This window comes from Saccoglossus kowalevskii, chromosome 5 (assembly GCF_978046115.1).
Source record: "Saccoglossus kowalevskii chromosome 5, keSacKowa6.1, whole genome shotgun sequence".
NCBI lineage: Eukaryota > Metazoa > Hemichordata > Enteropneusta > Harrimaniidae > Saccoglossus > Saccoglossus kowalevskii.
This window is the reverse complement of record NC_140645.1, coordinates 26,314,090-26,332,234: the sequence shown is the minus strand read 5'-3', so window position 1 is coordinate 26,332,234 and position 18,145 is coordinate 26,314,090. Positions and strand designations below refer to the sequence as shown.

General features: G+C 33.0%; 1 protein-coding gene across 1 annotated transcript in view; it reads left to right on the top strand.

The window, feature by feature from the left end:
* The window catches only part of LOC146745951 (uncharacterized), a 76,813-nt gene extending 71,141 nt beyond the window's left edge, over positions 1-5,672 (top strand). The window contains exons 2-7 of the mRNA XM_085498842.1: positions 2,312-2,503; positions 3,489-3,794; positions 4,027-4,160; positions 4,480-4,569; positions 4,763-4,852; positions 5,103-5,672. Coding sequence (XP_085354968.1) covers positions 2,312-2,503; positions 3,489-3,794; positions 4,027-4,160; positions 4,480-4,569; positions 4,763-4,852; positions 5,103-5,111 — 821 coding nt within the window. The 3' untranslated portion in view covers positions 5,112-5,672. The remainder of the gene's footprint in view (positions 1-2,311; positions 2,504-3,488; positions 3,795-4,026; positions 4,161-4,479; positions 4,570-4,762; positions 4,853-5,102) is intronic.
* The last annotated feature ends 12,473 nt before the right edge of the window (positions 5,673-18,145 follow it).

Below are 18,145 nucleotides of genomic sequence, written 5' to 3'. Positions count from 1 at the left end.
AGGCAATATGTACAGCTACAAACACTATAGGATCTAGTACATCATATACACAAACAGTCTACAAACCATGTAAGTATACAATGTGTTCACATCATAGTGACATCAGAGACAATATGTACAGCTACAAAGACTGTGGGATCTAGTACACCATATACACAATTAGTCTACAAACCATGTAAGTATACAATGTGTTCACGTTATAGTGACATCAGAGGCAATATGTACAGCTACAAACACTATGGGATCTAGTACACCATATACCCAAATAGTCTACAAACCATGTAAGTATACAATGTGTTCACATTATAGTAACATCAGAGGCAATATGTACAGCTACAAACACTATAAGATCTAGTACATCATATACACAAATAGTCTACAAACCATGTAAGTATACAATGTGTTCACGTTATAGTGACATCAGAGGCAATATGTACAGCTACAAACACTATGGGATCTAGTACATCATATACACAAATAGTCTACAAACCATGTAAGTATACAATGTGTTCACATTATAGTGACATCAGAGGCAAAATGTACAGCTACAAACACTATGGGATCTAGTACATCATATACACAAATAGTCTACAAACCATGTAAGTATACAATGTGTTCACATCATAGTGACATCAGAGGCAATATGTACAGCTAATAACACTATGGGATCTAGTACACCATATACCCAAATAGTCTACAAACCATGTAAGTATACAATGTGTTCATATTATAGTGACATCAGAGGCAATATGTACAGCTACAAACACTATGGGATCTAGTACACCATATACACAAATAGTCTACAAACCATGTAAGTATACAATGTGTTCACATCATAGTGACATCAGAGACAATATGTACAGCTACAAACACTATGGGATCTAGTACACCATATACACAAATAGTCTACAAACCATGTAAGTATACAATGTGTTCACATTATAGTGACATCAGAGGCAATATGTACAGCTACAAACACTATGGGATTTAGTACACAATATACACAAATAGTTTACAAACCATGTGAGTATACAATGTGTTCACATTATAGTAACATCAGAGGCAATATGTACAGCTACAAACACTATAAGATCTAGTACATCATATACACAAATAGTCTACAAACCATGTAAGTATACAATGTGTTCACATTATAGTAACATCAGAGGCAATATGTACAGCTACAAACACTATGGGATCTAGTACACCATATACCCAAATAGTCTACAAACCATGTAAGTATGCAATGTGTTCACATTATAGTAACATCAGAGGCAATATGTACAGCTACAAACACTATGGGATCTAGTACATCATATACACAAATAGTCTACAAACCATGTAAGTATACAATGTGTTCACATCATAGTGACATCAGAGGCAATATATACAGCTACAAACACTATGGGATCTAGTACACCATATACCCAAATAGTCTACAAACCATGTAAGTATACAATGTGTTCACATTATAGTGACATTAGAGACAATATGTACAGCTACAAACACTATGGGATCTAGTACATCATATACACAAATAGTCTACAAACCATGTAAGTATACAATGTGTTCACATTATAGTGACATCAGAGGCAATATGTACAGCTACAAACACTATGGGATCTAGTACATCATATACACAAATAGTCTACAAACCATGTAAGTATACAATGTCTTCACATTATAGTGACATCAGAGGCAATATGTACAGCTACAAACACTATGGGATCTAGTACATCATATACACAAATAGTCTACAAACCATGTAAGTATACAATGTGTTCACATTATAGTGACATCAGAGGCAATATGTACAGCTACAAACACTATGGGATCTAGTACATCATATACACAAATAGTCTACAAACCATGTAAGTATACAATGTGTTCACATTATAGTGACATCAGAGGCAATATATACAGCTACTAACACTATGGGATCTAGTACACCATATACCCAAATAGTCTACAAACCATGTAAGTATACAATGTGTTAACATTGTAGTAACATCAGAGGCAACATGTACAGCTACAAACACTTGGGGATCTAGTAACCATATACCCAAATAGTCTACAAACCATGTACGTATACAATGTGTTCACATTATAGTGACATCAGAGGCAATATGTACAGCTATAAACACTATGGGATTTAGTACACCATATAACAAAATAGTCTACAAACCATGTAAGTATACAATGTGTTCACATCATAGTAACATCAGAGGCAATATGTACAGCTACTAACACTATGGGTGTGACATCAGAGGCAATACTTTTATTGTATTTAAATTATTACCAATATTTTCAGATATCCCAATAATCTCAGAAACTGAGGTTATTTCATGGAGTGATGGTACGATACATGTGCTATGTGTAGATACAGCCAATCCAGTGTCATATCAATATGAATGGGAAGCTGAGGATGGACAAACTGGTACTACATATGAGAACACATGGGAACTTACAGATACTGGAAATAATAACCAAGAAGAGATTACATGTAGAGCAAGAAACACTATGGGATCTAGTACACCATATACACAAATAGTCTACAAACCATGTAAGTTTTTTTGTTTTTTTTAAATGTTTTTGTGCCAGGCGACAGTTCCGGACATTGAATGTCACTGTTGTCTCTCCTGACTTTTTTTATTTTGTAAGTGCAAATTGCAAGTGCTAGTGCTGACACATAGTGCATTTTGCCACAGAAGTCATTTCCTGTTTGGGACTACATGACAGGGCCGTGTGGCCATCTTCCTATCAAATGGCAAGTGTACAATATTTTTACATTATAGTGATATCAGAGGCATTATGTACAGCTACAAACACTATGGGATCTAGTACACCATATACCCAAATAGTCTACAAACCATGTAAGTATACAATGTGTTCACATTATAGTGACATCAGAGGCAATATGTACAGCTACAAACACTTTTGGATACAGTACACCATATACCCAAATAGTCTATAAACCATGTATACAAGTATACAGTATGTTCACATCAGACTAGTAAGTATTGCGTGATGTAAAACACTCCAATAAGATCATAACAACGCATATCTTTCAAAACATGTTATAACGATATATTTTGACGAACACTTGGTTGAACGGAGCCAAAGGTAATCAAATATTGATCACTGTTTGCTTATTAAATTGTGTGTGGGTTTCTCAATATTACACCTTGTGTCCTTTAGCGATGAAGTCATTCTGTAACGTAAATTGGTGAAAGGCAACTGTCATAGTGTTGTTGCCTGTAATTATCGTTAAAACTAATTTGCGATGTACTTTATTCAAGTTGTCAAACAACCAAAACGATTATTGCTTTGAGCGACATTGCGTTTAGCCATATATGTTCATTGTCTTCCAATTAAAGTGTAATTTCTTTCTTATGCCTGTATTCAATTAAAATTAATGTTCCATTCATACATTGTGGTTCTTTCCTGAATAATCCATTATTAGTGTTTTTTTTTCTGTTTGTCCACAGATGAAGCCACAGTTACCCATGTCACAACGAGTCCTCTCAAAATCGAATCAGGGTCTGACGTCGTGTTAGAGTGCGACACAGATGCAGTACCGCCATTTCCCGATAACGAGGGTTGGGAATGGTTTTTACAGGACGGTTCAGATTACATAGAAATAAATCCTTCTGATGAAGGCTATGATATTGATCCAGTGGAAGGTGATGAACAGAAAACAACGTTAACTGTATTTGATGCACAAGGTGTAAAAACTTATCGCTGTCAACTTGGAGAATCATACGCGAATATTGAAATCCAGGCAACGGGATCAGGTGACTGTCTATTGTAATTCTATTTGCTGCCATGGTATAATGCTTTTTAAAAACCATTGTACTTTGGTCACTGAGAGTGTGAATAAACAGTATTGTACATTTATCAGTAGCAGCATTGGAACATATATGCAGTGTCAATATTCGTTGCTGATGCATTATACATATGACGATTTGCATATAGATTGTGACACGTATGAACTACATGACAGTAACTATTTGTAAATTATTACAGAAACTGACAAGAATTCGTGTATCGTAAGTGTCGGTATGGCGGCATTATTTACTGTTCTTCTTTGTTGCTCAGTGACTGGCAATATCGTCGCATTTATTATACATAGACGTCTTAAGCGAAGTTATTCTAAACAGGTATGTTCTATGTTAAATAATGACGAGTAAATAATTGAGTTTTCTATGTTTTTCTGTGTGTTGCATAGCGTGGATATAGACATTATGTTTGAATATAATAATCAACCAGGTGAAATTCTCTTGGCTTATTTTTACATTTCGTTAGATCACACTATCAAATTCAGATTGTTACTAAAACAAATTGTTCTCCGATAACGTGATTTTTCAGCAAAAATAACCACGTTTAAACGGAAGAAATATTTATCTGTGACCTTTGTCTAAAGTAGATTATTGTTTGAGAAATTAGCATTTCATGTAGGTATTCTGTATTTTGTTGCAGTGCAAATCACGTAATGAATATACAACAATTTCTACAATGACTAAAGATGCAGTGCATGTATATGAAATACCTACATTAAAGCCAGATAAGGTAAGAAAATATTATCAGGTGATGTCCTCATACAGTACAAATATAAAAACTCTAACAAATAGAGAATAAAATATATGTCTTATCAGTTTAAATACACAAATGATATACTGCTTTTGAATTGACTTATACTCCGGATGAACTATCATGATGATTAATGTTTAATGTTTGATTTTTACACTATATTTCTTTCTAGAACACTGTAGAGGACAGTAATTATACACCACTTTCACCAGAAACAAGAGACACGCAATCAACATATGCGACCATAAACACCACGACATTGGTAAATATGAATATTTAACAACTTAACGCATTCTTTACTGATCACTTTAAATGTCGATTGGCATAGTATTGTTTTGCCTTACTTCATTGGGGAAAAATTCACTCTGTGTCTGTGACTGGTAAAATATAGTATATCCATGGAATTAAATGATGATTGAAACATACATGACATTTTTATTAAATATTTAATATTTATGTGAACCAATAACTAAAGCATTGTGATTATCATTTGCTATCATTTTTTCATCTAGAACATTTGAAACGAATAAGATGAATACCGAATTGTTCACTCTTCTTTTAACGTCGTGAAGTGATTGCTGATACATCCTACGCAGATGACCCGAATATATTTGCATTTGATGAAAACAACTACTCTTAAATTATTGCATTTCATGAAAAAGCTAGCTTTAGCAAATACACTGTTTATATGTTGTGACAATTCTAGCATAAAATTGGTGTAATTTCGAATTACCGACAATTATCTCAGCAAATGCAGCATCTTTAAAAAAAGGGTGTCAAATTACCGTATTTACGTTTACGTTTAATTTGTATGTTGTGAAAATTGTACGAACAGAACAATTCATTTAGAGTACACTAATTTTAACTGTCTTTTTTGAGTTTTTTTGTGTTTCTTTTTTGCTGTTGACATTTTTAAATCTCATGTAATTGATTGATTTGTAGAACTATCCATTCGGAGTTTATATGTACGGCACTGAGACATACTTTTCGAAGGTATATGAGAATGAATCGTCTAATAGAATTAATGTCGTAATATTTATATTACCTAGTGAATAAATTGACACTAAGGTCATATATTACTATATATATATCATATATTAATAAAAACATACATGTTAAGTTTCTAGTAACCACAATGCTTACACATACACAGTGGCAATGTCATTTGCATGTGAAAGAGTGGGGGTTGTTCAACCCTATATCAAGCACTGAATGAACTGAGTCAAACCATCGTTACTCCACATTTGAAAAGTCTATTTATCCGCATGGTTCTGTAAATTGGTTTTATGTTTGTCTCTTGTCAATTTCAGACACTAATATACATGTAAATGATGATTAATTTAGTAAACAATAGTGCCGGCCAATGACCTTGTCACCAATAACCGCCACAGTAGGTACTCAAAAAAGATGGTCGCTCGTCTGACGACATTTGTATATCAATGACACCTCAATTTAATCAAACACTCGGTGGAATTTGAATTATGTAATGGCATTCATCATAAGTCAGTGCCATTGTGCGCCATCGCGATGCGTATTTCATGCTGAATTGTCATAATAAAACGAAGTGTTTGTATACATAGTTAGACCAGGAGATTTGTACAATGTATACATGTTATCATTATGTACTTTGATGAATACAGACAAATTAAATAGTTTGAGACAGCCCGGATCTGTACATGATTATATATATAATTATATAATCGCTCTATACATTCTGTAAATTTTTACAACTTCATTTATTAATAAACTCGTATTTCATAAACACGCAGATATAATGCAGATAATGAAATGAAGTTGCACAATTGATTTAAAATAAACTGAAGAATCGGCCGTTCTATAGAAAGGCCAATACAATAACGTTATCATGAAATGTCCTGCTTACTTTCTGGAGCGTACATTTTTATTTTCATCATGCCCGTAGATGCAGACTATCAAAATACATTTACACAAAGAAAACCTATCTGAAAGATGGCATAAAAGAAAAATCATCCAAACATGTTTCAATGAAAATGATGACGTTGTGATTTCTCAATATCGATAAACCATGTAATTGATGCATTTTTTTCAAATTTCCATCTTATAAAACCCAACTAATATTCCATATTGACATTTGTATCATTTAATATAGGTGTGGGGTAGAATGGAAAAAATAATATTAGTATAGAATGAAGGCTATTTTATCTAATAACATCTTATAATAACTTTTGATAAGTAACTTTGTGTTTTCTGTTGTGTGTAACTCGTGTTTGCCAATGACAAATGTTTACTGAAATAATCATTAATTATTTAGCTAATTATTGCAAACAGCGTCCGGATTACTTTCGGAAATTCCGTCGCGTTTCGGAAAGTTTTAATTTTCAAATTTTTTGAATATTTATTTGTGCTTTTAGGTTAGTGAGGAGGTTATAATAATTTTTCATTTCACTTTAACTCTGTTTTTTACACCCCTCAGACCCCTTTAAAAAGTCACTTCTGGCCATTATAATGGCCACTATTTTTTTTAATGGCCAGAATATCAACCAGAACTTTTTTAATGGTCAAAATATTGACCAGTATTTTCCAACTGGTAGTTATAATGACCACTATTTTTACACTGGTCAGAATAATAGTATTTTTTTATTTAATGATGGAGTGGGTGACAATCTATTTTTAATGGGTATTATAATAATCATTTTATTTTTCATTACATGAATAAAATGGTCATTTTTTTTTCACGTCACAGATATACCCGGTAATGGCACATGGGGATTGACAGCTCTCCTTTTTTTCCTCCCTCGCTTCAGTTTGCTTCAATTTTAAGCCAGTACAATTGTAGGTAAACGTAAAATACAAGATTTTAAAAATTTTGAAATATGGAATTATATATCTTGAAAAAATATGAAGTTTTGGGTTAATTTGTTTTTAAAATGACAACAGATCATGCACTTGATATTGTTGACTTAATAATATATAGTGTAATGCAATAGGTTATAGAAGATGACCTGTTTTCAAAATACGGTCTAGACCCTTATCACGGGCGCTAACGAAGTTTGTGCAAACATGAGCCCAGGCTAATCACCCAAAATACCATTGTACTTGACGTCCATTTGAAAATTTAACTATTATATTCATAACTATTCTTATTCATAACTATACTAAACTTGACAATCAATACAAGCACATTCTGTGACATTATTCTTGAGATAAAAATGGACTGACAATGAGACTCTGTACTACTTCATGTTCTTATAAAGGCAATGTCTATCATTACAATACCTTGAACAAACAAGCAAGACATTCACTACTGAACATTTGAACAGTGTGCAACCCCCAAAATACTCAGCAACTGACTTTCCACCAAAAAAAGTCACATAAACAGCTGGTTACTCCAAAAAGTCACAGGGAGTTACTCCAAAAAGTCACATAAACAGCGAGTTATTAATCCGAAAAAAGAGTCTGTCTTTATGAGTGGGGTTAAGCTCAAACATAAACAAAATTGCCATTTTAATAATGATAAAAAACTAAAGTTCAGTCTTCTAATACACCCAAACTATAACATTTTACATTGAAATAATTAACCAGTAACTTTTCATAATGTGTGTTACAAACTGTAGAAGTTTATGTTGAATGGTCGATGGAAGGTGATTTTAAAGTGGCTTAAACACAATCAACTAAAAATACCCATGATGCTCTGCTTCATTTTTATATTCTGCTATTTTCTCTATTGTGAATGGTTTAATGCGATATGAAAAATATCTGTGAAAATATTCCACAACTACTGCATGTGTACAAAACGGTGTTGGGTGGTTCAGTAAGTTATATGGGGGGGGGTCTAGCATAGAGCTCCATGTGTGTAGCTAGCTGACTTAGCAGTGAATGGCATGTTTGTTTGCTCACGATATTATAATGCTGGACAATAGAAGTGTTCATGCTACATGAAGTACTCGCTAAGATTTAAGCTGATGTTTGCATTTTGACTCGACCCAATTGAGTCCACGCATTGGGAGGGCCAGTCTGTTTACGAACGCAAAATTTCTGCTGATGATACGTTTCGTTCAAATTTATGAAGCAACGTGCACTGGAACACGAGCGAAGGCGGACTGATTTATTTTGATGCACAGGAACAGTATATAACGGCGTTACAGAATGCAGAGTTTCATTAGTGCATGTCGTAGACAACGAACCAAATTTGTTGTATGCTCTACTACAGCGACCCAATCAGTGTGGAAGCGTATACGGAGTAATGACTGGTGGGATACTAGTAGACGAGTACTCCAGAAGTCGAAGATATGGTGTTTCGCATGCGCGAGCATGCCATTCTATCAACTATCAGCAAACTTGTATCGGAAGCACCACAATGGTTTAAAAAAAAACAGTTTAAAAAACTGGTGATATTAATACAAAAATAAGCATTATAAATCAATAAAACATGGAAAAGGAATGAAAAAAAATATTAAAGGAGAAAAATATATGGTGGTTGGTTCGATAATCTGTGGTTGGTTTATTTCAGTTAACAGCGTAGTTATGGCACTGCACCATTGCTGTTTAATTGTTTGTTCATAATTGCTGCCTCCCTTGGGAAACAAGTTTGGGTGTTCTTAGCCAGTGCACAGACCCTCAACACTATGGCCTGTGCTATAACTGTTGGGTCCTCCTGTGAGTGAACACAATCGAGTATAGCTGATATGCAAACATTTGGGATTAACAGTCCTCTAAGGACTGTGACTTTGTGTAGCCTGAAACCAGACTACTGTGGATCAGTGATGTTTTGTAATGGATTATCTCCCTGATGAGTACATTTAAATAATAATGGAAACTAGCATATCACTGGCAACACATACAAGGATTTTGGCAAATTTTCTCTGTTTTGTATAAAACTATTTTCACAACAACATTAATGTTTTACAATAAATTATACCAAACATATGTATAATTTAGTAGCAGTAAAACTTTTTAAGTTTTTTTGAATTAAGAATGCACCAATCTCACTAGGAATCTATTCAAATCTAACCCTTAGTGTGCTATTAATAATGGCTCATCAAAGGTATTGAATTACTGAACTGGAACACACGTCTTTGTATAGTTTTCAAAACTAAAATATTATTTCATGCTCTGGCCCCTCTCATGTAATAGTTTGTTAAGAATACATACATTATTTAAAATCATTTTAAAAATGCGACTGGAATGTCCAGGCCCAAACTTCTGCTGCTGCAACATCCGTCCATTCCTGCATGTACATGCAATTGTTTCTCTGAGATTCTGCATGCAGCCAATTTATTTTTTGAACTGAATAACACATTTCTAGAAGTTTATTTTTACATTTCCAGATAACACTATATATAATTTAACAATTTCAGGAATAGATTAGATTGCTTGCTATTCCATTAGAAACTTCTTACTTCCATGTGTGATTTTTAACAGGCTTTCATATGTTTAGCTATAACCAAAGGGAAACAAAAGCATAGTGACAGGAAGTCACCACAGCCGAAAGTATGACAAAGGCTTACGCTTCAAAAAATGACTGGAAAGTAAATACTGTATAACCAAAGACCGTCTATGCATAAACAACTAAAGATTTGGAAGGTACAGCTTTGCAAAGTAAAAAAGTCATATGGGGGAGGGAGGGGGTTAAAACATTGCTTCGAAACATCATCTTAATTATTCAGCTCAGTGTACAAACACATGAAGTACTGAAATTGAATAATTAATGAAAACATTAGACAAAACAAGTATATATAAGCAATATTAAAAGTATGCCGTGTTTTGTTTTTGATGTAGTGCACTGCCATAGAGACTGTTTTAGTGGATAATAATATTTTAGGTTTGCAATGTCATACTCCTTCAGATATTTATCAAGTTTTCTTGTGAGGCAGTTAGCTTAAGGAGGGGGCTGTGCAAAATGTTTTTTCCCCTCTTTATTTTTGTGCTATTCTTTTTCTAGTGTAAAATATTTTTTCTCCAAGATGTAGGCGTGTCAAATTGTTTCCTATTATTGATCTCTGCAGGATTTTTTCAATAATATTTTCCTTTTAATTATTATTAAGAAGATGAAAGATTGTAGAGTGAGTGTGGGTGTGTACAAAAGGGTCAGCAAGAAGAACTATATAATATAGCTGAAAATCATGAAAATATACCAGTTGAAAGATGATGTCACTTTTATTTGAGGGAAAACATGGAAAAGCAATGTACAGTGACTCTACCCACTTGGAACTTTCAATATCTGTGTGCAAGCGTAAAACTGATAAACATGTAAATGCTAAACCATTGCATCCATCAATACTGGTTAAACTTTTTTCTTCCCTTAACGTTCATAAATTCTGGTTCTTCAACTTCTTACGCCCCATATATATAGTTTTTTCTTTTTTTTAAATTGTCATTATCTGCAAAAAAATAATTCAGTTTGCTATTAGCTTACAATGACCAGTTTTAAATTAATATACTTTGTAACCAATTTTGGAAACATAAATTTGTGGTGTCTGTGTATGCTGGCATATTTCTGTCCTCACAAATAGCAATGTCGATAAAATGACATCTCGTGATATGTTAATTTCTCCCCTATGCAACTCAGATATACTTCCAAAAAAATGATACCCGGTACATTCTGATTGAAAAAATATAAATATTGTAAAATGCATCTAGACAACAGAATAAAATAAAATAACCGAATATATTAAGGGGTTGTGCCATATATACACACAGTTTGTCTCTTGAGAGACTAGGACAGTACATTGCTGTACTTAGGAACCTAATTTATGAGAACAATAGGGGGATTTAACTTCCTACAAGACAAGAGACAAAAGAATGTTATGTAACAATGCAGCTGCATGATTTTGTCTCTCAAAGTAGAAAGCTGTGTACATACAAAATTATAGAGTCCCTCCACAATGGGAATGCCACTATGAATGTACAACTTCATCGATCCCCCCTGGTACTTTCACAAAATAAATAATTGTATTATAATTATGATCCAATACAATACCATATTTGCTCTAAAATTACATTTGTGGATACTAAACCATGAAAATATTACTTATTTCGACCATTGAAGATCCCTGTAATTTACCTAAGTGCATGTGCTGCTAATAGAGTTATTATGGTAAGTGTAATATTGTAATATTGATTCTATATTTTTTTCAAAATCAAGAAAATGATATTGAAAATATAAAAACAGTTTAGTTTGAAAAATGATATAATGTATTCAGATGGTTATGATTTAAGCATAAACCTTAGATAACAACTTTTGTCTGAGGCAAAAGAAAATCCAGTTTCCTATGTGCAATGTGGGTTATAACCTCCCTAGATGATTTATACATCTGAAACAGTTTTTACAAGTATTCCCATTGGTCAGTGTATAACGAGTGCACTATGCTATATCTGTTCTAAATATGATGAAAAATCCACTTGTTAAAATGACACAAATTTTCACAGGTCATTGTTTAATTTTAGCAGGGAGCTATAACATTACAGCTCCCTGATTTTAGGCAGTTTTGTTTCCTTGCAGAGAAAACTTGCCATTTTTGTTTCCCTTTCCTGATTTCATAGTGGAATAAAAACTTAATTTTTAGTTTCACTCGCATCAATAGAATGGACATGGCTATTCAGTTTCGATCAAATTTAATTTTTCTGATTTTATTCCAACCACAAAATTGACTGACCCAGAAACGCCCAGGACTTTTACTGACTGCATATTACACCTTCATTATAATTTGTTTAATTCTTGCCCATTTGCCCCTTGGATCTTTAATAGTAGTGTTCATGCTACACGAAGTTCAGGCTAAGATTTAAGCTAATCTTATATGTTTGAGTTCATGCACAGAAGGAAACGATGGTTAGCACGGAGTAAGGAACACCCAAACTTATTAAGAATAGGCAAAATCTTCAGGAATTTTAACTATGATTGCTCAGTTAGAGGAACTAGGCAGGTTAGTTCTATAGTTATAAAACAATACCAAAGCAAATTTAGAAAGTGCAAATTGCAGAATAACAGGAAGTAGCACAGAGTCTCATCATCAGTTCATTTTTGTCTTGAGTAAAAATCTCTATATGTGTTAACGTTGATTGTCATGCAGGAAATGGCACACCAAAATAAAAAGTTATGAATATACTAGTAAATCTTCTAAATGAACATTGAATACAATGGTTTTCTTAGCTGAACTAAGCGCTCATGCATGTTTTGTTTTGCCTGTGCTAAGGCTCTGGACTGACCATATTTACTCTGTACTTCGTATTTCTTAGCCTATGTTTATGCAATTTTTTTTTAGCACAGGTAAAGAGCTCTGTGTGAATGCTACTAATAAGTGTCTTCTGTTTATTTCTTCCTTAGGCGCATACATTTAGGTTCACTTCCCTTTTATATTGATCTCTACAACCCATTCAAATCAAATTGGGTTCAAAGACGGGCAAAGAATATTAGATTTAATTGAAATTTAGTTTAAATCCATGCTTAAAATTAAAAGTTATTTTGAGTATGGGAGGATTTTTTTTTGTGCGCAAATAAAAATAACTGTTGCACACTGTGGACATATATCATCTATACTAGTTTACAGGAAAAAGGATTCTGTATGGTATTTGACGTTATTGGCATAATATATATAGTTCATACATGGTTACTAAATTAGATTTCCCAATGTACAGTACACTATTGCTGGTATTGTCTGAAAAGAAAAAAAACAATATTCATAATCTTTGAAAATTTAAAAAAAAAACATTTTGCAGTCAGTTAAATTATATTAATAATTTGAAAACATTGCCATGAATGGAAACAAATTTACGTTGATGTTTTTTGCAGATTTCAGGAGTTGGAAATAACCTTTGTTTATACTTTTCTTGTATTAACAAACATAGGAGCTAATCCTCATTAACACCTACTTGAGCTTGTTGTTTGACAATTATGAATGATAATGAAACAGTACTTACACAGTGAGCCACGACTGAACAAAAACTTGCACATTTATTTTTTTCCAAAAAATAGGTATGATAGTACGTAAAGCAAAGGCCACAGTGTTTTTAAATTTATATCATTTTTGAAAAACAAAAACGAAAACCCCAAAAGACTATCCTGCTACATAAATAGCAACAAAAGTATCTAATATTATATTGAAGTCATTGTAAAATGGTAAAATAATTACAAATTCATACCTTGATGTGCCAGTGGCAGTACTGCAATCGTCCTATGATTCAACATTATCTAAATACTCCGCAGGTTATGTAGTCCACCAGCAGTCACTGGCATCAGCGTTACTATAAAATGTCACTGGGGATCGAGGCATTATTCGCGCAATTTCATTTAAGTGTACTTGCAAGCGCCAGTGAAACTAGAAAAATAAATTCCCACATGTATATTGATTCACACGAGGTAGAAGGTTTTTTCTGGGCCATTATATTAGTGACACGAAAAAAATACTGGTCATGTTATGTATGTAATGAAAAATAAAATGACCATTATACTACCCATCAAAAAAAAAATTCGTCAACTCCATCATTTAAAAAGCAATTGTAATTATTCTGACCAGTATAAAAAACATGGGTCATTAAAACCACCATTTTAAAAACACTGGTAAATATTTTGGCCACTTAAAAAATTCTGGTAAATATTCTGGCCATTAAGAAAATAGTGGCCAGAAGTGACTTTTTAAAGGGGCCTGAGGGGTGTAAAAAACAGAGTTAAAGTGAAATGAAAAATTATTATAACCTCCTCACTAACCTAAAAGCACAAATAAATATTCAAAAGTTTTGAAAATTAAAACTTTCCGAAACGCGACGGAATTTCCGAAAGTAATCCGGACGCTGTTTGCATTAATTATTTTATAACTTAGTGGTACTTGGGATTTCTGAACAAATATTTGACTTGGTGAGTAGCCTAATTCTGTCGCAAAAATACTGGTAGTATTTCATTGGAAGGTATGGAAATTTGCGAGTTTTAGTATATAATGATTTAATATGTCATGATGGATGTTATTTGAGCAGATACGCCGACTAAAACATCAAATGTATGCGGTTTTATCAGTATGACGAGTACGCATGCGCAGTTACATGAGTGACGCAGCCATTTTTTCAGTTTGACGCAAAAGCAGGGCCCTCTCTGATTTTTATAAACGCAAGTCCAATTACACTCTGTGCGTCATATTCATCAATAGACACAATCGAAGGCAGAATCCCGTACAACTTTCTGCCAATCTTGATCCGCAAATGTGCTGGTTACATGTAACAATAATAATAATAATAATCTTTATTACCACCGTAAAGAAAATTTGGTTTACACGTTACATGTTTTTTTATCACAATACAACAAAATATGTTAAAATAATAAAATGTCTAATACATATGCTATCGACATAAAATTTAAAATTAAAAATGTAGATAATAATAAAGATTTAATCTGCAAAATATTTGTTTTCCAATGCTGTTTGTATGTAGTGTATACATTGCTTGTTTGTGTTGTTCATAATGAATATGAACCTTTGTGTACTGCTGACTGAATCATATTTTTCCATATGAGAAAACAAGTAGTACAGATGTCTCCGTTCAACTGTATATAGTGGACATTGTGTAATAAAATGAATTTCATCTTCAATTACTGTACAGTTGGGACATTTTCTGTCATCTGTTTTTGTTTTTGGTCTTGTGTGTCTGCCTGTTTCTATGTGTAATTTGTGGCAGCTTAAACGAAATTTGCTTAGTGTGCCTATTGCATGTCTGTCACTAAGGTGGACTAAATAGTTCAAATTTTCTCAGCTTGGAGTCAGATCTCTCTATATCAGAGTTCAAAATGTTTTCATAATGTCTTTGTGTTATTTCTTGAATTTTTTGTTTTGTAATGACAAAATTGATTTTGTAAAGATTAGTGGTTGTTAACCAGTAATCCTTAATTTCTTTATTGTTTTCCATCTCTATCAATGCATTATAGGCTATGTTACTTTCATCAATTGATTTGAGGTGTTTATAATACATTAGTGCTCTGTATTGTAAAGTGCATAAAAGAGGCAGTCTTCCTATGTCAATTCTGGCTGCTATATTACTAGCTTTGTTATTAATATTCATTAACTGTCCGCAAAACTGTAAATGAAATTTCTCTGTACTCCCTATATTTCACCAGCATAGGTAAAAATGGGTCGTTGGGTGGTTTCAAATAATTTCATTTTTAATAATATATTGTTACTGTTACTGTCTATAAATAGACGACTTTCTGCCTTTTCTGCTTTTCTCGCCTTATCAGAGAGTATGTTTATTGTCAAATCCCTTGATTCATTAATGTTAAAGGTAACACCTAGAAAAGTATATTGTGTTGTTTTCTCTATTTCATCTCTTCCATGTGTAATATTTAGATTTTCTGTGTGATGTCCATTCTTAGCAAAGATAACTGTTTTTGTTTTTTTTAATATTGACTCGAAGGTTTCAGTTATTGACATAGTTGTGCATAACATCCATAGATTTTTGTAGGCTTCTGCACTTTCAGACATTAGTACAATATCGTCCGCATACAGGAGACATGGAATTTGTTTTTTGTTTAGTGATGCTGGGTCATACCCTTGAATTTGTAATTCATTAACAAGGTCAGATGTAAATGTTAAATAAGGTTGGACTTAATAGACATCCTTGTTTAATGCCATTTTCTAGTGTAATTGTGGGCGATATTCAGTTGCCTAGTTTTAGCATGTACTTCTTATTTTGATACATGTTTTTAATTAAGTTTTCCTTTTATATCATTACACTGTAGCTTGTACATTAGTCAGTTGTTCCGCACAGTATCAAAGCACTTTTCAAAGTTTATGAAGCAGCAATATATTTTTCCTATGTTGTTGGTATTTCTCGATTATAGTATGCAGTGTGATTATATGGTCAGTGGTTCTATGTTTTCTCCTAAAACCTCCTTGGTGTGTATGAATAATATTGTTGTTTTCTAAGTACTGTTTATGTATTGGTGTTAGCATACTAATGTTCAAGCTTTTTTGGATACTCTCAATTTCTTAAAATTTGGTTGAACATTTTCTTCAGGGCTTTAATCATTGCTGTTTTGCTGTATTTAAGCATTTTTGAGATATGCCATCAGGACCACTTTGTTATTTTTCATTTTCCTTAAAGCATTTTTAATTTCTCCTTCTGTTATTACTTCATTCAAGTTGTTGTTTTAATAACCATTTTTTTCTTTTTCTTCTAGTTCTATTTTTAGGTTGTGTTGTTGTTCTAGTGTTGTAACTTCATTTTTTGCTGATGGTTTGGAAGTATTTAATTCAGGTGGAGTATGGAATCTTAAGTGCCTGTGTATTACTTTTGTCTTTGATTTCTATTAATAGCTTTCCAAAATGAATGTGGTTCTGAGTTGCAATCAAGTTCATTTAGTTGTTTAAGTTGTTGTTTTCTTTGTTCTTGTTGGAAGCTTTTAGCATATTTTCTGAATGTTTTATTCTGGTATAATATTTTTGTCTTAGGTTTTTGTCATACGGATTTCTTTGCAGTTGCCTGGCCAGTCTTTCCAGTTCTATTTTCATTATGGTACACTGAGCTGATGTGAATGTCCTTTTCTTCTTCTTAGTTCTCCTGATATTCATTGATGTCTTTGTTATCAGACATTTGGCAGCAACGTTGTCAAGTAGTTGCTTAAACTCATTTTCAATGGTATTGGATGAGTTGTTATTTTGTATTTTATCTATAAATGATTGGATGGTCGTTATTCCTTCTGTTGTCTGGCAGAACATTTTATAAATCTTTTTTGTTCTTATTCCATTTGTATTTGCCAGGTGTGGATTGTAGTGTTTCATTTTCGTTTCCAAGTTCATTTATTATTGGAAAGTTTATAATAGTTGATATGGAGCAATGGTCACTGCTTGCATTGAATGTATTAAAGCAATAGTGTAATACATTGGAGTACAGATTGCTAGACAGTACAGCATAGTCCACTACACTTGATACACTGACTTCGTGACAAGTTAGTTGACCACTCTTATCGCCATTGACTCGTCAATTTAATAATACCAGTTCATTTGATTTACATATTTCAATAAGTTTTTCTCCATATTTGTTCTTTCTTGTGTCTTGGTTTTTTGTTATGTTTTCCATGGTATCAGTGTAGTGTTGACGAATTTGAAAATTACAGTCATTGCTGTCTATGAAATTTGTCATACCATTGTTCTGGCATTTAGGTCTCCCTGCATCAAAACTTCTCCTTTGTTATAAAAAGTGATAATTTCTTTTTCATTTTCCGTGAAAGTGTCTATGTCCATTTTGTTGTACAGTGATGAATGTTCTGGTGGGGTGTAGGCAGTACAAATAGATATCGTTTGGCTGTTTGAAGAATTCTTTATTTAGCTTGCACCAGACTGTAAATTAAGAAGTATCAGGGACAATAGTTGTACCCTGTCTAATGTTTTGTTTAATATATAGGGTTATTCCGCCAGAGTTTCTCCAAGCCTGCTTGTTTTGTTTTGTTTTGTGGTAACTATAGAAATCATTTGGTTCTGGCAATAAATGTTTTTCCTTTTCACCAAGCCAAGTCTCTGTAAATCCATAATTCTTTATTGTATCTTCTACATCTATGGTTTCCCTTGTTTTGTTCAATGTTTGTATACATTTGTACCAA